This window comes from Talpa occidentalis, unplaced genomic scaffold (assembly GCF_014898055.3).
Source record: "Talpa occidentalis isolate TD23 unplaced genomic scaffold, MPIMG_talOcc4v2.1 talOcc4.15, whole genome shotgun sequence".
NCBI lineage: Eukaryota > Metazoa > Chordata > Mammalia > Eulipotyphla > Talpidae > Talpa > Talpa occidentalis.
Genome location: NW_023601543.1, coordinates 1,250,052 through 1,270,514, shown reverse-complemented (window position 1 = coordinate 1,270,514; position 20,463 = coordinate 1,250,052). Strand labels below are relative to the sequence as shown.

Here is a 20,463-nt window from a genome sequence, read left to right as displayed (position 1 = left end):
TGCAGATGGTTCTGTTCCGATCAAACGCCCAGCCGCCAAGTGCCTCACCCAGGGTGCACGAACCATGGTTCTCTCCACATGTCCACAGTGTCATGAAGGACCACCTGTCTCTGTGGACTCGGTCTCTGCCCCTTGTTGAGGTGACTGCCTCCCTTCACAGGACTCTCCTCTCAAAGCGGTACAGATGTTGTGGGTGAACTTGATCATGGACACGTTTGCCTCTCTGGCCCTGGCCACGGAGCCGCCCACCGAGTCGCTGCTGCTTCGGAAGCCATACGGCCGGGACAAGCCCCTGATCTCCCGGACCATGATGAAGAACATCCTGGGCCACGCCGTCTACCAGCTCACGATCATCTTCACGCTGCTCTTCGTGGGTAGGCCGCCCCGGGACCCAGCTTCCCACTCTGTCGGGGGGGGGAGGGGCGGGACGGACCGGCCCCCCAGATAGCACATTTCCCAGGAGGATCCCCAGCCATCTCTGTGTCTGCCCCACTGGGTGTCGCGAGCCTTGGGAATGTTGAGGACACAGCGGCCCCGAAACCCTCACCCTGTCTGCCACTCAGTCCACAAGTGTTTCTCGGGGGGCAGTGACCAGAGAGCACCATTGTGAGCTGTACAAGAGGCGGGACCAGGACAGGATGGGGAGGGGGACTAGAGGTGACCCAGGCTCATGAGGCAAAAAGCGTGCAAGAGCAGCTTTGGGTGCAGGTGGCTGTGGGCGCAGGTGTCATGGGGGCGCGCAGGCTTGGTGGGGGCGGAGCTGGGAAGCCCAGAAGCAAAGCACGGAGCTCCAGGTAGCCGTGGAGGCCAGACCCCTGGAGACACCCACGCCCAGCCGCTTCCTGAAAGCCCTCTCCAGAGGCGGTTTTCCCTTAGGACCCGTGTTGGCACCACTGAGCAGACCCCTTTATTTACATGGGGGGCAAATTTGTCTCTTTCCCCTGCCGGCAGCCTCTCTCCCTTACCTGGGGTGCCGGCCAGTGTCTGTGACCTGCGCCACGCGGTGTGGGCCTGGGGAGGCTGAGCAGCTTCCCGCGCAGCGTGGTGTCTGCTAACGCACGGGAGTGTGGGGGCTGCCAGGCGGCAGTGGCTGGAGGGCCTGTGATTTCTCGAGAGCAGACGCCTCGCCCAGCTGTGCACCCTGCCCTGCAGGCCAATGACAAACCCTGCGCCACGGGTCTGAGGCAAAGAAGGTTCAGAACATTCAGTCATAACTTCTTCATTCCTGCCCTCAGGGTTTGGGGTATGGCTGCCTTGGCCTTGGCTGTGAGCTTGAGTTTGTCCCCTCACACTCATGTCACCGCGGGATCAGGGCTGCTGGGGGACACCTGCACCCAGGGCACGGCCCCCTCACGCACCGCTCGGCTTGCAGGGGAGCTCTTCTTCGACATCGACAGCGGGCGGAACGCGCCCCTGCACTCGCCACCCTCCGAGCACTACACCATCATCTTCAACACCTTCGTCATGATGCAGCTCTTCAACGAGATCAACGCCCGCAAGATCCACGGCGAGCGCAACGTCTTCCATGGCATCTTCAGCAACCCCATCTTCTGCACCATCGTGCTGGGCACCTTCGCCATCCAGGTAGGGCCGGGGCCCCACTCTCGGCCCCCTCAGCAGACTCTTCCCACAGACCCTGTTTCTAGCACTCCGCTCCTCCGTGTGAGGCCAGCGTAACTGTCGAAGGCGCTTCTGCGCACTCTGTGTGCAGTGTTGACACCATGGCGCTGCCTGCCACAGCTCAGGTCTCCAGGAGGGGCTGGGCATTGGAAAATAGGGGCTGTTAACAGAAAGTGTGAGGTATAGTGAGGCCAACAGTCTGGAAAGTCTGTCCCTGACACTTCTCTCAGGAGGGACCCGTCCTGCTGCAGCTCAGTCAGGAGCCAGAGGGGTTTGGGGAGCCATGGCAAGGAAGCACCCAGTGGCTAAGGACATGCAGGTGGGAATGACTTAGGGTTCTGGGTCTTAGAGTGTCCCCACCTATCTGGGACCTGGCCCTGGGTGACTAGGGCAGGGCACAGTGGCCTGGAGGTGAGGGTAAGGGGTGGGTCGCTCTGTATTTGAGAAGCTCACCCTGAAGTCAGGTTCCTCACCAGGAAGGGGTGACAAGGGACCAGGAGGCCCACGCCAGGTGACTCAGGCCTGTCATGGGCTGTCCAGCACCTCAGGCGGGCAGGCACAGAACCGTGAGTGAGCAGAGGTGGAGGTGCGACACCCCGCTGAGCCCACAAGGACACTTCTCTGAAGGCAGCTGGGCTGGCAGGGGCGGGGCCCCCAGGGAGGGAGTGGACGGGGCCTGACTGGGGCCTGCCGGTGGACCCAACCCCCTCTACCCTCCTGTGCAGATCGTCATTGTCCAGTTCGGCGGCAAACCCTTCAGCTGCTCCCCTCTGTCCACGGAGCAGTGGCTCTGGTGCCTGTTTGTTGGTGTTGGGGAGCTGGTCTGGGGACAGGTGAGTGTCTACCTCATCAGCTTGCCCAGACCTGCCCCTTCCCATCTGCTCTGTGACCGTGCCAATGATGGGCATGACGCTGAAAATCGAGGGCAGCCCTAGCCCGGTGCCTGGGAGAGAACGAGGCTTCTTCCAGTTGGCAGCACCAATGGCAGGGATCAGGCCCACAACCAGGCTCCACCCAGGAACAAGGCCGCAGGTGACAGCGTCAGCAGAGGACACAGAGGCTACGAGGTCACAGGACCCTAGCAGGGCCACCCACCACTCCCTTTCCATGATAGGAGCAAAAAAAAATCCCTAGAAACTGGAGGGGGGCATGGAAAATCACCCCATATGTGAAACTAACCAGCACCCTACTAAGTAATACAAGGGACAAAGAATATCTTGAGAGTAAAGAGAAAATCCCGATGCCAAGTGAAATCTTGTGGCTGCAGCTAAAGCTGCAAACACAGGAAAGTTCATAGGCCTCCATAATTAGAAGCACAAAATAGCACAGGAGGGCGATGGCACACAACAGACCTCTGCAAGCATTTCTCCGGAGTTCCAGAACATTGGCTTAAGACACTGACTCAGGATCCGCTTTGTCCTGTGTCTTAAGTCAGCTAGGCTGCTGCAACAAAATCCCAGAGCCTGGGCAGCTTGCACTACAGACATATGCCTCATGTCCTAGGAGCTAAAGTCTGAGATCAGGGAGCCAGCACAGTTGGTTCCTGGTGAGGGTCCTCTTCCTACTTGTAGACGTAGACAGCCCGCCTCTCACCGTCTCCTATGTGGCAGACGCAGAACATGCTGTATCTATCCTTCTAGATCATACCACCCCACTTCCTGGTGGCCTGTGAAACACCAGCCCGTTGCACACACCAGCCCTCCCACCCTCCCCTGTGGCAGAGCCGTGTTTGGGGGCCACAAGTTGGCCACTCTTTGCCCACACACCTACTGTCCTCTCTTGTCTGCTCCCTGGACCACTAAGGTGCTAGAGCCTTGCCGCGCCCTCTCTTGGCCCCTGCCCAGCCATTCCTCTTCATGCCCTTCCCGGCTGTCCCCTGCTCCTCTCACCTCCCCTCTGTCTCTGGTCTCCAATGTGTAGGTCCTTCCCTAGGCCAAGCTGGCCCCAGAGGCTTCCCTCCCTGGGTGAGGTCGGGATGCCCACAGCTGCCCCACCTCGCTGCTCTAAGACTCTCCCCTCTCCCTCCCTTCCCCTTCCTCCCTCCACTATCTCCCTCCCTCCTGCACCCCACTTCAGGGCTCCTGTGAGTGGCTATCTTTGGGTCTTTGCCTAGAGATCCCACAGGCCCCCAAAGGCTGCATCACCAATCCGCTTTGTCCCCAGCTCCTTCCAGCAATTCGGGGACCTGGCTGGGACCCTGGGAGCCATTCTCTCCCAGCCCAATGTCTGATCATTCCAGATCATCCAAGTCTTGGTCTCTCCCTGTCACAAGGGCCACCAGCTCTGGGCCCTGGAGGGTGTTCCCCGCCTCTCCGGCCTCGGCACCGCCCCTGCACGTGGTCCTTGCTCTGTTGTCTGTCCCAGCACTTGCTGCACACTCCTTCCGCATCTGTCCTCGCGTCCCCAGAGTAGACTGCCAACCCTGCCTTGGCGGCCTCTGTGCATTCAGCACAGAAATGCCAACAAGGGCCACGCCTCCGGGACCTGGGCCCTGGCCCCTCATGCCGCAGCTGCCCAGTTCTGGGCCCCGCAGCTGAGCCCTGCCCTTCAGCCCCTCAAGTGAAGCCACAGTGGCCACGCCCTGCCCCAGTCTGGACTGCGAATTTCTGGGTTCATCCTCAGGAGACGCCCCCGCCCGCCCCCCCCCCCGCCCCAGGCCTCAGCCAGGGTCTTGTGGGCGAATCGGCAGGTACTGAGCCTTTTACAAGTCCTTGCAGCAGCAAAAATATCCAGACTTGCTGAAGGCTCAGGTGCCGTATTTCTTTTAGCAATAAAGTGTCTCTCACTGGAGGTACGTATGCGTTTGCTTCGCTGTCACACACCTCCTAGACTATAGCACAGGGTAAAAGCCACTTTCAAATGCAAAAGAATTCGTCTATGGAACGCACCCCAAAATGCCTGTACACAGAAGGACTTAATGGAGGTGAAACTCTGGAGTCCCCAAGGACAACCTGGCTTCTGACAGAACTGCAATCTTGGGGGTCCCCAAGAGCACCGTCAGATTTGGTAATGCCTTCAGCAGACCTCCAAACTCACTGAGAATTGTCCTGCTCAAAGTTTCGGTCTGTTATAGCAAAGAGGTGGAGACCGGAGCCAGTGCAGGGAAAGGAGCGTCAGCTGTGCAGGGCCCCAGGCCCCGGGCCCGCCAAGACCCCCTCACCAGGCGGGGCATTCCAGGGCCGAGAGGTCCCTCTGGAGCCAGCCGCGGCCAGACCCTCCTTCCCACACACACTATGCAGGAAGCCAGGCCTGGCGGAGCCCACGTGTGAGGACCACCCGCAGCCTGGGGCTGGCCCGTACACGGCCTGCCTTGGTGTTCGCCCCGCCCCCCGCGAGGCCCCACCTGCAGGGATGCACCCCTCACCGCGAGACCTCTGTGCCTGCGTCTGCAGCGCTGCTCTTGGCGGCTCTCTTTAGCAGGAGAAGCAATGGGCTGCAGAGACAAGAGGGTGTCACCCCTCTGGAAGGCGGGGTTTGGCAACCGGCAGACATGACCTAAGCAGGCAGCACAAGGGACCAAGAAAGGGCCTCCTGTGCCCAGGTCTGCCCATGGGGATGAATTTAGGCCACCGAGGTGCCCCAAAATATGTCAGGGGCGTGGATGCTGGCCTCAGCCTGTGTCCCAGGAGGCAGGACCCGTCCCACTCAGGAAGACCCCACCCCTCGGACAACCCCTCTGCCCGCTGTTCCTCCCCTGCCCCAGGTCATCGCCACCATCCCCACCAGCCAGCTCAAGTGCCTGAAGGAAGCGGGGCACGGGCCGGGGAAGGACGAGATGACCGACGAGGAGCTGGCCGAGGGGGAGGAGGAGATTGACCACGCCGAGAGGGAGCTGCGCAGAGGCCAGATCCTCTGGTTCCGGGGCCTCAACCGGATCCAGACGCAGGTAAGCCGCCGTTCCGCCACCAGTCAGGCCTCGCGCGGCGCTGCAGCAAGAGGCAGACCGTGCGCAAGATGAGCCTGAGCCCCAGCCTGACAGGGAACCCCTGGGGTCTTGCTGCCCCGTCAGGCTGTGCTGGTGTCCTTACGCCACCCCCAGACATGCCCACAGCACCCACACCTCAGAGCCCCAGGGAGCCCACCCCACCGTGAGCGCACCTGCCACCTAGAGGTGTGTCCGGGTGGCCCATGCTGTGTGCTGTTCGCTCAGCCGCTGGGCCTCACCCTATTGGGCCGGAGCTGCCCCAGTTCACAGGGTTGAGGTGCCCGTTTCAAACAGCCGGTCGTTCATGGGGTTCTATCGTGAATTCCATGGGAAGCGGACGCTGGCTGCCAAGTCAGCCTTTTCTGTCCATCCCAACCTCCAAATATCAGGGCTGGCCAAGGCCAAGGCTGTGGGCTTTGGCCCTCAGTGAAGTCAGATAGCCACAGCACTGCCGGCCAGGCCCTGTCAAAGGCTTCACAAGAACCCACCTGCCTGAGCTCTGCCCCCAGATCTCCCTGGCCAGCCTCTCTGACCAAAGGGGCCATCCTCGCTCTCTCTCTCCCGAGTTTCCTCGTGCTCTCTGCTGTGCCATCACAGCCTGGCCCCTGCCTGCGAGGCCCCAGAGGCCCTTCTTGCCAAGATCTGCAAGATGCAGCCGCCCTCCAGCCTCCCTGCTTTCCAGCAACCCTCTGGACGTGCTTTCAGCTTGCTCCCCTTCTCCATCTGCTCCTCCTTCTCATGTGCCTGGCAGCTCTGCCTCCCTCTGCGACCCTCTATTGCTGGAAAGCCCAGGGACCCCAGGGCACTGGGCATAGCAGGGCAGGAAGGAGCAGTGGGTGAGAGGTGCCTGCCGGGTGGGAACCTGCCTGAGCCCCACCCCTCAGGCCCATGGAGCCACCAGGCCCCTCTCGACTGTGGCTCCCCTCTTTGGCTTCTCCCTTGACCTTGGACCACCTGCCCCCCAGCCCTGTGAACTTTGGCCTCTTCTTGAACAATTGCCCATAGCACGCCCTTCTCCTGGAAGCTTCCAGGTGGCAACCTAGTGCCCCTTGCTCACCATCTCCTCTTAGGCCTGGCCAGAAACCCCAACTCATGACCCCAGGCTCTGTCATCTCCACTGTCCAAGCCAAAGCCCCCAAGCATCCAGACTCTTCCCTGTCTCCCCACATCCCTGAGACATTAGCCTGGTCCCCGGCTCCACTCTGCTCCCTCTTCGAGGCAAGGCCCCAGGTAGCATCCCCACAGTCACCCTCCTCACCCCGTCCTCAAGGCCCCACCACATGCTGCTCCACCTGGGTCTAAGTTCCTGCTGCCCCCTTACCCTGCACCCTCCTCCCACCCCCCTGCCTCTCACCTCACTCCCCGCGCTGCCCAGCACCCCTGCCCCAGCTGCACCGGCTTCTCCAGCAGAGGGCAGGGCACCTCCCGGGGCCTGGCCAGACCCTTCTCCGGAAGCTGCTTAGGCAGCTCCCAGCCGTGCTCCCTCTGTTGCAGGTGGCTTGCCCGTTGTTCCCACACAAAACCCACGACTCTGTTGGGGCCCAGTTTGGGGCACCTCCTCTCTTCTCCCCAGGCCTAGCCTCAGCACTCACCCTCCTGCCTGTAACATCAGCCTGTGCTAGCTCCGACCTCCAGTGCCACCCTCCACACCTCGGCCATGCCCCCTCCCCCATCCTGAGGATGCAGCCCATGCTCCTGGCCGCGGCCTTGAGCTCCTGCCACCATCTTCTCCCCGCGTGCCCGGCGCCCCTCTGCAGGCATGCCTGTGCTCACCTGTGTTGTGCCTCCTCACTGCTGACTGCCTGGGCTCCAGGCCTCACAAACTCCCACAGGGTGCCCCCCCACACACACCCCCTCACCCTGCATAGGCCGTTCCTTGTGAAGCCTTCTCAGAGCCCACTCCGGCCCGTGAGGCGCAGAGCACTCCAGCTCTCACTGCCGTGTCAGTGTGTCCGGAGCGGGGCTGAGGGAGGTAGCCCCGGGCAACTCCCTGGAGAAGGTGCTCCCTGGGTCTCAGGCCCAAGTAGGCAGCATCCCGGACACCCCAGCCGCACGGCCTGAGAAGGATGTGTTAGGTCAGGCTGTGCAGCATTCCTGGTAGAAAGGTGGGGGGCACCTTTGTAGCCCGCTGCCCTGGTCTCCTGCAGCGCCTCCCGAGGCCCCGTCCGCCCTGGCCCAGCCCACATACCTCTTGTCTGTCTTGCCTGGTTCTGCTGCACAGCCAGGGCTGGCTCGAGCCTGGGGAGCCAGTGCAGGGGGTGCCTTGATCCCCAGGTTGCTCACTCGCCTCCATGGCACAGTCTAGGGCAGAATTCGCTTTTCTAGCCGCTGAGAGGTCCCCGGACCCGAGGCGTGGTGTAGCTAGGGTCGCTGTGCCCCGTGTGTCCGTGTCTCGGGTGTGGATAGAGCGGGTCCCCTCAGGGGCAGTCTTGGTTCTGGGCCGTGGTGACCGTCAGCGCCACATCGGTGCAGCTCTAATGCCCGAGGATACGGGCCCAGGCCTCCCCGCCCCCCGCGCACTCCGGACCCTCCAAGTCATTCCCCGTCGTGCTCTTGACCTTGTCCCTGCGCTTGTCAAGACCGCGGAAGCAGTCTCTGGGGTCCTGTAGTTCACCTTTCAAGAGCATCTGTTCTTTTTCATTCAAAATATTTACTTGAAAAACAGAAATAAAGCCCGGGCAGCCCCCCACTTTGTATGTATGCCCCAAGCCAAGAAAATCATCCTCTAAGCAGATTCCTGCATTTTTGAAACTACAAAATTGCTCCCCAGATTTCGGAGGCCGACACCACTTTTCATGTCGCTAAGTGAAGGCGTTTCGCACCCTGCTAGCCACGCTCGCGGTCACCGGGGGGCAGCGGCAGGGTGTCACCCCAGAATAAAAGAGACTCCTTCAAACCCAGAACACAGAGGTTTCTGAAACACGCACGCCGGGTCTGTTTCGCGTTCCACGAGACGCCCCAACAGCCACTGGGCCTTGTTCCTGGCCCGGGGGAGGGCCTCTTGGGGGCGGGGGCGGGGCCAAGGTCATGACTTGCTCTGCGACCGTCATCCATCAGGTCACCGCGGAGAAGTGTCTCTCCCGTCCCCGTCCCTCCGTCCCTCGCTGCCTCTGCCAGTGAGAGCCCGTTTAGAGAGGCTGTCGTTCCATCTTGGGGAGAGGCCGCCCAGGAGATGGCGACATTATGATCCTCTTCCTCCACTGGGCCTGCTACCAGGTGCCCAGCACTGCGCCAGCCCCTGCGGGGGATGCGCTGGGCAGGAAGGGGCTCACAGCAGCCAAGGGTCAAAATGACACACATCTTCATCTTGCTTGGGGGTGAGTGCGGACACTCACGCTGCCTCTTCCAAGGAGTCCGCCCCTATCAGACACCCGGATGCCCTGCCAGGCCTGGGACCCACACACGTAGCCTGCACGCTGCGGGCTGCAGGAAGGCGCACCGGCCTTGCCGCCCAATCACCTGGAGAACTGTGTGGTGCTTTAGAGAATTCCTCTCCACCTCCAAAGGCCCCAGGCCCCCCGCCTCTGAAGGCACCCCCACAGACGCGGCCCAGGTGGTCCAGGCCCGCTGCCTCCCTGAGGCGAGCCACTGGAGCAGAGTTCCTTGGGGCCTCCCAGCCGGGTGTGTCTGCACCCTGGCGCCAGCCAAGTGGGGTGAGGAAGTCTGAGCAGGGGCGGGGAAACCTGGGAGCTCACCCCCCCGCCCCCGCTCGTCATCTCTGGGGCCCAGCTCCCTGCGGATACCTTTCAGCGTGGATAACCCCGCACCCAGGCTCCCCTGGGGCTGCCCCTCGAAGACGTGGCGAGCAGCTCAGGCCCCAGCCAGCCGCTAGGAAGCCATGGAGCCCTCCAGGGTGACACCAGGGAGGATGGGCCAGGGAAGGGCCCCCACCCCCGCTGCGGCTCCTCTTTCTAATGGGAGCGTGTCGTATCCCTCAGGTGTGTTGGGGCAGGAAAAAGGTTCAGAGCTACTGACCAGCCACAGGTATTTATCGACGAGTGCTGCGGTGAGCGTATCGTGAGCGCCAGTGACGATTTCTAAACTGTTTGCTGTGTGCCCGTTGTTAACCCGCCCTCCCGGGCTCCTGAGCACTAACCACCTGCTCAGCAACCCCTCCGGGTGGAGGGTGCAGAGGCTGCCTAGGCCCAGGCAGTGCCCGGCTGCTCCCCAGGGCACGGGGCCCACCCCGAGGAGGCCCCGCAGCGCGCCGCGCGCCGTGTGCCCTGCCCTCTCCCACCCGCCCCCGTGCCGTAGCGGGGACAGCAGTGCAAGCCAACCTTTATCTCATTTTCTCTCCCACAGATGGAGGTAGTGAGTACCTTCAAGAGAAGCGGTTCATTTCAGGGTGCTGTGCGCCGGCGGTCTTCGGTCCTCAGCCAGCTCCATGACGTAACCAATCTTTCTACCCCTACTCACGTAATTCTCTCTGCTGCCAATCCCACCAGTGCCGCTGGGAGTGAGTCTTGAGTTCCCTTTCCTCTCATAAATGGCATCTCTGGGGGAGAAAAAGCCTCCCCGAGTCTTCCTTCTTTTTTCCAGTCTTGCATTCTCCGCTCACCGTGGCTTTCCGTTCTCTCGCTGTCGCCCTGCCCGGTCCTTCCCGCCAGACGGTGTCTCCAAAGCCATATTCTCTTATGAAATGTATTCAACCCGTGGCTGGACCTTCTGTTCTTTTCTTTGTTTGGTTTTGGTTTCAATTAGTGCTCCTCTGTCATTGGCTTTCTTTTCTTGAACTTGTTCATGTTGGCCGAGCGCTCTTCATGAACTTGGGCAGCTTCTGCTGGTGTCAGGGGCCGAGAAGGGAGGCCTGCAGGCTCAGGGGTGCCTTCTGGGACTGGAGGGGCACAAGTGCCTTAGTGGCATCATTTACAGTGGAAGGATGCAGCCTACCTACACGGGGACTGAATCAGCAGTTTCCAGAACTCTCCTTCAGGTGGTTTCCCAAGACAGTAGACCTGCCGTCACCTGTCCCCAGGTGGTGCCTGCCCCGTAGGCCCTGGCCACGTTTCCACTTGTTCCCGAAGCACCTTCACTCTTTCCAAACAGGCCTCAGGATGGGAAAGTCTCAACCCGATCTGGTCCTCTCCTCTGTCCTCCAAGAAGCCGGGAGCAGTCGACTCCCCTCTGTGCGCTTCAGTGCCAAGGTCCCGCCATGTCGGTCACACTGTAAAGAGAACCCAGGGGCTGTCCTGAAGAGGTAGAAACTTCCCAAACTGCTCTCACCATTTTACAAACACAAGGGGGAGGCCTGTAGACCACTGAGTGCGTCACCATCACGGTGCCCCAGCGACAGAGGATGCGGGCAGGAGGAGGTCCCCGCTCCCCCAAGCTGACAGTGACCCTTCAAGTCGGAGCCCAGAGCCCTGGCAGTGCAGTCCTGCACCACCTCTTTCCTTTCCTTTCAGTGAGGCCGGCACTCACCTCCGTGAACACATCCCTCCCCCAGGCGGGAGTGTTTAACTATGCCTTTTTCCTCACCAGACTGCCCTGTTCTTTTGCTTGATTTCTTCTCTTTTCCCTTTTGCTTTAGTCTTGTCTCTTTTTTGTTTGTGTTCCTCCTTTTTTTTTTTTTTTTTTTTTAGGAACTGGTGAGAGGTCCCCACTCTGGGGGGGGGCAGTCCCTCCTCTTGCTTAAGCTGTTGTTCGGGCCACTCTGCCCTTTAAGGAAGGGATGTGAGCCAGCAGCGCGCTGGCCCACCTTGCCTGCTTCAGGGACAGCGAGCATGCGCACACGCACCCTCCAGAGCACAGGCCACACGGCCCGCCAGCTTCCTTGCACCCTCACTGGGCCATCACCGTGGGGCTGGAAGATTCTGCCCTTGTCCCCGAGGGGCCTTGCAGTCAAGAGCAGACAGGTGCCAGGCCTGGAAAGGGATCACTGGGGTGTGGGCCTGCCCCAGGGGCACGCCGATCTGCCCCTGCCCCCCACCCCCGACTTTCTCCACATTTCTTTGCCATCTCTCTCTGTGCTTCCTGTCCGTCTGTCTTTCCATCTGCCTGTCTGTTGACTTGGGGGACGGCGGCTGTCGTTCTGGCCTGTCTCCTTCCAGGACCTGCCTGGACCTCCCCTCCTGGCTCCTAGTGAGGCTACTGTCTCTTGGCTCTTTCTGGATTCCTCCTGCTTCCACCCCGGGGGCAGTCTGTCCTCTCTTCCTCGGCTCCTAGCACTTGTGGCCATCTGTCTGCCCCCTTCCCTCCTCGGGAGCCAAGCACTGCCTGGTAAGTACAATGGGAGAGGTGCCACCCTCTCGCGGATGACAAGCCACTCCCAGGACCTAACTAGTGCCTGGCCACAGGGCTTCTGCTGGGCGAAGAGCAGGTGGCAGGGCCCGGGGGAGAGCCGAGCACCTTTTGAGGACAGCAGTGGTGTGAAAGCAAGGGGCCCTGCTGTCCGACTGACAAGGGCCGGCTGAGCCGCAGCACCGTGGAAGGCACCTGCATGCAGGCCCGGCAGCACCGACAGCAGGAGCTGACCTTGGGGAAGCCGCTTCCAGAGCCACCAACCACCAGCTGCTGTTGCTATGTGGCGCGCTGGTCTGAGGGCAGAGCCGGCCCTGTGCGAGCTGCCCAGACCCTGAGAAACAGCCAACCCTGCCGCCTCATTGGACACTTCAGGAAACCTGACCAAGTGGGGTCTGCCACGGGCTCCCACCTCTCCTTGGAACTCACCAGAAGGAAGGCAGGGTGAAGGCTGTGATGGACCTCCACCGGCCGAAAGGTTGCCTCACAGGAGGCGCTGCACCCCAGGTCACGAGGTTTCCTAAGGAAACCCCAAGTGTCACATGGGGGATCCTGGCCTCACTTGCCCCGGGCCAGGCCCTCCGCCCAAGAGCTGTGGCGAGTCCCAGCACCCAGGGCCACCTGTTCCACGTCGGCTCTGCTGAGAGCCTTGGGCTCACCGGGTACAAGGCCGAGGGAGGGTGCGGATGAGGAGCAGGAGGGCTGGGTCGACGCCTACTGCCAGTGACAGAAGTGGCCAGGGACTGTCCTCAGGGAGAGGGAGAGGGCCCCAGGGTGAGCGGTGTGCTCCAGAGAGTGGCCTGCAGAGCTCACGTTCCAGCCACCTCTGAGCTCCCAGAACCCCCAGGCCCACTTGTACCCACGCACCTTTGCACTTGTGGAGTCAGGAGCCCCAGGGCCGCCCCCCAGTCCCTCTGAGCACACGGTGCCCCAGCCCAGTCTCTCAGCCACCTCAGCACTCAGCCGCACCTCACGGCTGGCTGCCCCGAGGCACCATTTCATTCTCAGCCAAAGCCTCAGCTGTGGCTCCGGGAAGAGCGTTGTCAACAGCCGCTTTCAGTCTCTTGGAAGCCAGAGTCCTTGCCCTGTTGCTGTGTGGGTCACCCCCACCCCCCGCCATTCCTGCTCCAACCATGTGCTGACACTGAAGCTGCAAGAAGCTCAGGACCCACCCCCAGCTGAGAGTCCGGGTCCAGGGTGTACTGGGCGGGGGACTCCATTCACTGGCCTTTATGAGGAGCAGAAATGCAAGCACCGCACGGCGCCTCCACCTGGGAATAGGGTCTTGCAGACATGCCCCCAGCGCTTCCCAGCCACACGTTCAAAGCCACCTGCCCATCAGCTCACGCAAGTCCTTCCCATTCCAACGGCCAGCCATGCTGGGCCCTCTTGCAGCCATGCGGCCTCCATCCCAGAGCCTGCACAGGCCTTGACCTGCCTGCCCTAGGGGCAGGGCAGGTGCAGAGACTGGCTAGATATGGCCAGCAAGCCTTTATTCTCATTGTCTGTAGCAACACAAAGACCTTCTGTCCAATTTGGCAGAGCTGGGCAGGGGACCCCGTGCCTGTTAGACCTGGGAGAGTCATCATGTCCCCGGGGGAGCGGCCCCCATATTAAGGCAGCCCTGGAGAGGGAGGAGCTTTGCGAGCGAGAGCAGTCATGTCGGCTGCCATTTGCTCCTCTCAGGCAGTCTGTTGAGTTCAAAACAAGCTTCCCTGCCCAGCATTTTCTCTTGGCTCTTTCACAGTCTGCCCACTAGGAAGGGTAACAGCCCTGCCGGTCACCACAGGCCCCAACGCTGGGCAAGAACTTCCAGGCAATTCCTAAAGCTCAAGGCAGCAGCTCGTGGTCTAAAGTGGCCCCCAGAACCCCTTTTCTGAGCCCGTCCCAGTAAACACTTTGCAGGCTGGCACCCAAGGCCCCAGTAGCCCAGGACACCCACTCAAGGCCCTGCAGGCGGGCCTGGCCAAAGAAGAGGCCAGACCTTGAGCGCAGCCTTCTCTGATGTCTGCCTTAGACACCACCCAAAAAGCCCGGCCTGGAGTGCCCTGTCCTGTCAGTGCGCACAGGCTGGGGGAATCCTCACAGCTGCCACAGCCCTTAGCATCTCGGCCAACCCTGGAGCTTGCATTTTCACATTCCCTGACTCCATGGTGAGGAGATGGCGCACCCCATGCTGCCCCTTCAATTGTGCCCCCTCCCCCCAGGAAGTGAGGCCTGTGGCCATGGAATCATGTCACCACAGGCTCTCGAAGATGCTTTTTATGATGCTTTCAAGTCATGATTCACCCTCACACCTACAAGGGGCCTGAGGGACCCCAAGTTTCTGACAAGCGGTCCCCAAGGCTCTCCTGGCTGCTGTGTTCAGAATTTTTTCTAATTCCAAAGCCTGGGTGCCCAGGGAACTTGCAGGTCCCGTCCTCACGAGGAAGGCTCCGGACTAGTGGTTGGTACAGATGGGCATGCCTCTGCAGCGTGTGGGGCTTTGAGGGAGCAGTGGACAGGAAGGTGCAGAGTCGGGGTGCACATCTCCGAGCTGGGGTGAGCTGGGGTGGTGGAGACAGGAGGGGTCCAGGGGGTCCAGAGATCCATGGTCACAGCTTATTTCTGCCGAAGGAGGAAAAGGCCAGATGCGCCGGGCACAGTGGCTGCTGCTATGTGGGCATCGTTGTCTGGGGCCTCTGCTTTGGTTTTCTCTTCTCTTCCCTTCTTTTCACCCCTTTTGCCATGCCTTTCAATGGGGTAGGGGTTTCCTCGGTCCTCTGCTCGCCCCCTCTCCATGTCCCTTTCCACCTCCAACTGCATTGAGACTTGACTGACTGAAGGTCAAGAAAAGCAGGGCACATCCACACTCGGCCATGACGTTCACCTGTCTGCTGACACCCTGACAATCCAGCAGCAGCATGTCATTTGCAGAGGGTGACACAGTGGCCCCTCCACTTCGGCTCGGGGTGACTGCTGGTCTCTGAGCCAGGGTCCAGCTGAAGGTAGATCAGGCCTGACATCAGGCGGTGGGGCCAGGGCCAGGTAGCAAACCAGCAAAGGGAAGGTCGGCTGACCCCAGGCGCGGGGGTCACGGGCCCCTGAGGAGAAGGAGGCAGAGTTGTGCAGAACCCTGGGCGCTATTTCCCAGCAAGGTGCTCTCTGACGGGTCCGTGAGCTGCTTCCAAACAGGGGGCGGACATCCGGGCGGCAGCACCTCGAGAGCAGTGCAGGCCTTGGAAGGGCAGATGTCACGGCAGTGAAGTGGGTGGAGCCATAGCATGAGGTGACTGCCAGGGCCTGTGGCCCCAGCTGGATCTGAAGACATCAGTGGCCCTTCAGGGGCCTTAGTTCCCCATGAAAGGCACAGACATAGGGTGCGTAGGGTGCTTGAAGGCAAGCCTGGCGGGTGAGAAAACAAAGCAGGAGCAGTGCAGAGCGCTGTGGGAGATGTTGCCTGAGGCGGTGAGGGGAGCCTGGCAGTAGTGGGGACAGCCTTCCTCGCAGACAGAACAGCCAGTGCACAGACCTGAGGCAGAGTGGGCCTCTCTGCTCGGGGAGGAAGCAAGAGGCTGTGAGCTGGAGGCAGGGAAGGAGGGAGAAGAGACACGCCCGAGGCAGGACCTCCATGGGGAGACACAGTCACTGAAGTGTCGGGCTCAGTGGGGGGTCTGACACGCCCCCAGCTTTCCTTTGGAAGGGTGAATTGGGCTGAGAACAGACAGTAGAGGTCAAGGGCAGCAGAGGCCAGAGAGGACACAGGCTGGGGGGTGATCTTCCCAATTCTGCTGTCAATCGAGGGCGGTCAAGACTGAGGGAGGGGCAGCTAGGGCGCAGGGAGCCGTGAAGGGGATTTGGCCCAATTCAGTTGGATACACAGATTAGACATCAAAGTGGGGGTGTGGAAGAGGTGTGTGGAGCCCCAAATCTGGCAGTCGAGATACGGGGCTTGGCAGCAGGCAGATGGGATTTCAGGCCTGGGCAGCAGGTGGATATGGACAGAGGAGGGAAGAGGCCCCAGGTGGGGAGACAAAGGAGGACAGCCAGGAAGCGGGGGTGCTGCTGTGGGTAGCACAGCGTGCCCAGCCGAGTCCTGGGCTGGTTAGGGGGATGTGGTGGCCAAGGAGGTGCCCCAGAACAAGGGCAGGAGACAAGTGCGGCAGCAGTTGGAAGAGCACAGCTCTTCAAGAGCGGGCACAGCTGAGTGACCTAGAAGAGGGAGAGGGACACGGCCGGGCTGACCCCTTTGAGTGGGAGCCCCGCTGGGCTGGGGTGGCAGGCAGTAAAGGAGGAAGCAGGAGATGGGGACATGTCCGGGGCACGTCAGCCCCCCAATCCTCCTGGGGCTCCTAGGAGTGCTTCTTCATGTCTTTCTTTTGCTTTTAAATTACCCTGAAATAGACTCAGGGGTCACCATTTGCTCAGATTGGTGTAAGCACCGCCGGCCGGGCCCCAGACTGCTCCACCATGTGCTAGAATCCTTGCAGGCCCCACCTACCAAGTGGGGGGTCAAGGCCAAATTCAGCAGCCAGATAGATAGATGGCTGCAGGGCCCGGGACACGGGCAGGAGCCGGGCAGTGAGGCCACATCTGTAATGGCCACGGAAAGTGAGTTCGGTTTCTTGTCATTAAAAACATCAAACGATTCTCAATCTCTGTCTTCCCCCTGTTTCAGAGGCTAATCCGGGGGAATTTGGTGGGACAGTTGGCCGTCTGCAGTCTGGAAGATGTGGCTCTGCCAAGTTCAGAGAAAATCCTCACTGCATTAAGCAGTGAGAAAATTCCAGCTCTAACTGGCTCTTTGACTCACGTTTTTGCTCTCGAGACTGCGGTGTTCGGCAAGCTAAACGTGCCCGAGGAGGGCTGTGCTGGGCCACCATTCGGCCCAGAGTCCTAGACGCTAGAGTTGAAAAGGGACTCGCTGTGAATAGCTGGATTCATGGTTCAAACCAGGGGGTGCCAAGGTTCTAATGATCCAGACAGTGAGACTGTGTTTAGCTTTCCTGGCCAGGGCTCTGTGGCAACTACGCAACTCTGCTCTCAGATGGAAAGACAGCCATGGACAAAGCATGAGTGAACGGGTGTGACTCTGTGCCAATAAACCCTTATTGAAGAAACCATGCAAAGAACCCTGGGGCACAGTTTGCTAACATCTTGACTAAAGCAAGAAAATCAAACCTTAGAGCCATAGCTCTGGAATGACTAGAAGGCGTCCACCTGGCTTAGGGGGTGGTGGGGGGGGGGGGCGCAGAGTCTCTCCACTGCCCCCTGAGGGAAGGCAGCTGAACTGCTTCCCCTGCTTAAAGGCCAGCGGGCTGGTGTGGGGCCTAGCAGAGGCCTATCCATCCACTCTGGCTTCTAGAACCAGGACGGAGCGCACACTGGCGACCAGGGAGGGAGCAAAGAGAGTCTGCAGCTCCGCGGGTTATAAGCGAAATGATGCGAACATGGTGTGAATGCGGTGTGAGGGTGAAGGAGGAAGCAGAGAGATGAAAAAGAGTAAAGGGCTATTTCCTGAAGCAGGGCCTGACAGGACATGTGGGGGTCTGAGGCCACCTGAGCTCAGTCTTCCCTGAGAGGAGCTGAGTGGTCAGGGGTGGGAGTTGGAGTGAGGTGGGGGCCACCAGGGAAAAAAGACCAAGTAGCCTGAGTAGAAGGAGACCGTGGCAGATACCAGGGCTGCTCAAAGTTGTGCTGCTTATGAAAAAGGAGGCCAGAGGCTGGTCAGAGGGAGGAGAAAGGAGAGGAAGAGAGGCCGGAGCGCAGAGATGGGAGGGAGAGAGGCTTTGGGGGCGGTAGCACCATGCGGAGGCTGCTGGTGGCAGGGGACACATGGGCAGGAGGGTCTGCTAGAGCAGGTCACAATGAGACCCAGCCAGCCGAGCGGCGGGGGCCCGTCCCCACACGCAAGACATGGCCGCAGCAGGCAGGGCTTCTGAGCCTGAGACGCTTGGCAGGTGGTGGCCATTTTCAGTCTTGGGTGCCTTCGGGTGGAGACTGGTGAGCTCTGAGGCCTGAGGCGCCAAGGAATGTGGGCCATGCCCACTTGATTATAGCCAGATGAACCTCTGGGCTAGGGCCAGGGTAGAAGGTGGGCCTATGGGTGTGGATAGACAGAAGGGGGGTTCTGGGACACCGTGGGACAGAACAAGGAGCAGAGGAGGAAATGAGGCCAGAGTAGCCAATGACATAGGTAGCAGACCAGGCAGGGGCAATGTCTGGGTGGCCAGAAGTTTCTGGAAAGAAGGCTGGTCAGCTGTGTTGAGTGCCTCCGAAGCATCAAATAAGAGGAAGACACAGAAGTGGTCTGTGGACTTAGCAGCAGGGTGGTCCTGCTGAGGCCAGGAGGGATGAGGGGACAGAGAGGTGTCTCCAGAGAGAAGAAAGTCCTGTAGCTTATCTGGTAGGACACAGTGGAGAGCTGCTCTCCAGCACCCTCCCTGTCAAGTCATGCTGAGGTTGGAGCAGTAGAGAAAGCAGATTTGGCAGAGAGCTCAGGGGCGCCTGAGCCCGCACCCTGGGGTGGAAGCGCAGAGGGGCACTCGAGCTGCAGAGAGAGACTCTGGTCTGCATGTGCCTCACTTGAGGAGACTGAGGCCCGAACCCAAAGTCTCTCACCACAGCCAGGCAGAGCCACTCCCATGGCCCACCCCAGTGACAGGGTGGAAAGTTCCAGCACCAGCCAGCCAGACATTAACTGTCCCTCTCGCTCCCCCTTCCTCCCTCACCCCTCCCTCCCCTCCCAAACCTGCACCCCACTTCCGCTCCAGATCCGGGTGGTGAAAGCATTCCGTAGCTCCCTCTACGAAGGCCTGGAGAAGCCGGAGTCCAAGACCTCTGTGCATCACTTCATGGCGACGCCCGAGTTTCTGATCAACGACTACACCCACAACATCCCGCTCATCGACGACACCGACGTGGACGACAACGACGAGCGTCTGCGGGCCCCCCCGCCCCCGTCCCCCAACCAGAACAACAACGCCATAGACAGCGGCATCTACCTGACCACGCACGGCGCCAAGTCAGCTACCTCGTCAGTGTTTTCTTCCAGACCCGGGAGCCCGCTCCACAGTGTGGAGACGTCCCTCTAGGCCGCCCTGCCCCTGACGCACGCGCCCCTGCCCCCGGGCGGCGGCTCAGACTTTCCTCAGGAGGCACCGACGAGAAGCCAAGGCCCTGCGGCATCGGAAGCTTCTTGCCAGGCCGAGGAGGACGACGAGGACCTCGAGAGCGAGAAGCGCTGTTTCCCCCTTTTTCTATGAGAGCTTTTTGTAAACAAACTACGATTCCCCGCAGGCCGCTGCGTGGGCCGCGTGCTGGGCCGTGGCCGGTTTGGGCCTAGGGAGAGCTTCGTGGGCCTCGCTGCCAAGTAGTCAGCGCGACCGAGTCCCGCAGGTGCACAGAGGGTGACCCCCCAGACGGCCCCCGGGAGCCGCCTGCACAGGCCTGCACGCGTGTGTGTGCATCAATGTGTCCGTGCACACACGCACGCACGCACGCACACACGCGCACACACATAGCACCAGATGAGTATTTCAAGAATAAGGAACAATTTACAGCCACTTCCATTGCTCCATTCAGGGCTTTTCATTCTGAAACTTCATTATTAATTGTGGCGGGTTTTGCTTTTGTTTCTTCCAAGGAAGTAGCCTGCAAGAGTATCTTTTTGGTTACTTATGTTAGTCCCTACCCCTGCTTGCAGAAGCCCCCCAACAGCCTCCCCACCCCCATGCTTCCCAGTACAGTTCCTGGGAATGTTGCCTTTAGGTCCTGAGCAGGCCTGGGGTGGGGGGTTATAACCCCAAGCAGTTACAATCAGAACATTTGCACTTTGAGACCCCTAACTATGGGGGAGGGGCTTTCTGTGGGATTTTCCATTTAAAAAGAAAATACCAAAGTATTGATAAGAATGACCCTTCCAGCAGCTGGACGGGGGAGTTTGCAGTTTCCTTTCATTTCAATGGCAAGTTCTGGATTCTATCTGGGGGACTTCCTTTGCCTACGCCCCCAACTTTGAAAGCATGAAACACAGCCCCCTGACAAACCTGAGCCCTGGAAGGGTCTGGATTCCAGGAGCTGCCCGGGCGAGTCCAGGCAGCCTGGAGTCAAAGAGGAAGCAGGAGGAGCTGACGCTGCACAGTGCAGACCCCAGCCCTGGGCGCCTCCCACTGCACCCCCTTGCTTTGGCAGATGGCAAGCAGTTGTGGCTGAGGCACCCCCAAGCGCCCTTCCAGCTTGGTGCACTGGTTCAAGGACAAACGCTGACCCCGGAAGTACCTACGACAGCATCAGGACAGCCGCTCCCCTGGCAGCGATGGCACTTGTCACTCTGGCTTTGTTGCAGGCCCAGGAGGCTGAGGATGTCACCTTCACCACGTCCTGGCTGAGCACTGGGTCCACAGGGGGCTGCCAGCGCTCCCTCCAGAGCCTATCCTTGAGGGCCCCTCCTTCAGCCGCCCCTTGAAGTGTGCACACCTCACATGCCAAGCTTTGGTTTCCCCTGGAAGAGCCCTGACCAGGGAGGGCAGTGCAGGAAATAGAGGACCCCAACTTCTGCCACCCCCCAAGGACAGGAAGAGGGGCCAGTCTCTTCTGAACAGTGACCCCAGCAAAGGGGTGGCTCTTGGCCCATGACATTCTTCCACCTTTTGAATTCACCAGTGTCGTGTGCTGCAGGGAGGCGGCTGGGGTTCCAC

General features: G+C 60.5%; 1 protein-coding gene across 2 annotated transcripts in view; it reads left to right on the top strand.

The window, feature by feature from the left end:
• The window catches only part of ATP2B3 (ATPase plasma membrane Ca2+ transporting 3), a 54,757-nt gene extending 35,805 nt beyond the window's left edge, over positions 1–18,952 (top strand). The window contains exons 17-22 of one of the 2 annotated variants that reach the window (XM_037511789.2): positions 161–374; positions 1,373–1,584; positions 2,346–2,453; positions 5,324–5,506; positions 9,848–9,961; positions 18,538–18,952. In XM_037511789.2, coding sequence (XP_037367686.1) covers positions 161–374; positions 1,373–1,584; positions 2,346–2,453; positions 5,324–5,506; positions 9,848–9,961; positions 18,538–18,858 — 1,152 coding nt within the window. In that variant the 3' untranslated portion in view covers positions 18,859–18,952. Of the gene's footprint in view, positions 1–160; positions 375–1,372; positions 1,585–2,345; positions 2,454–5,323; positions 5,507–9,847; positions 10,002–18,537 lie in introns of both variants that reach the window. The other variant, XM_037511786.2, reaches the window with a different exon arrangement.
• The last annotated feature ends 1,511 nt before the right edge of the window (positions 18,953–20,463 follow it).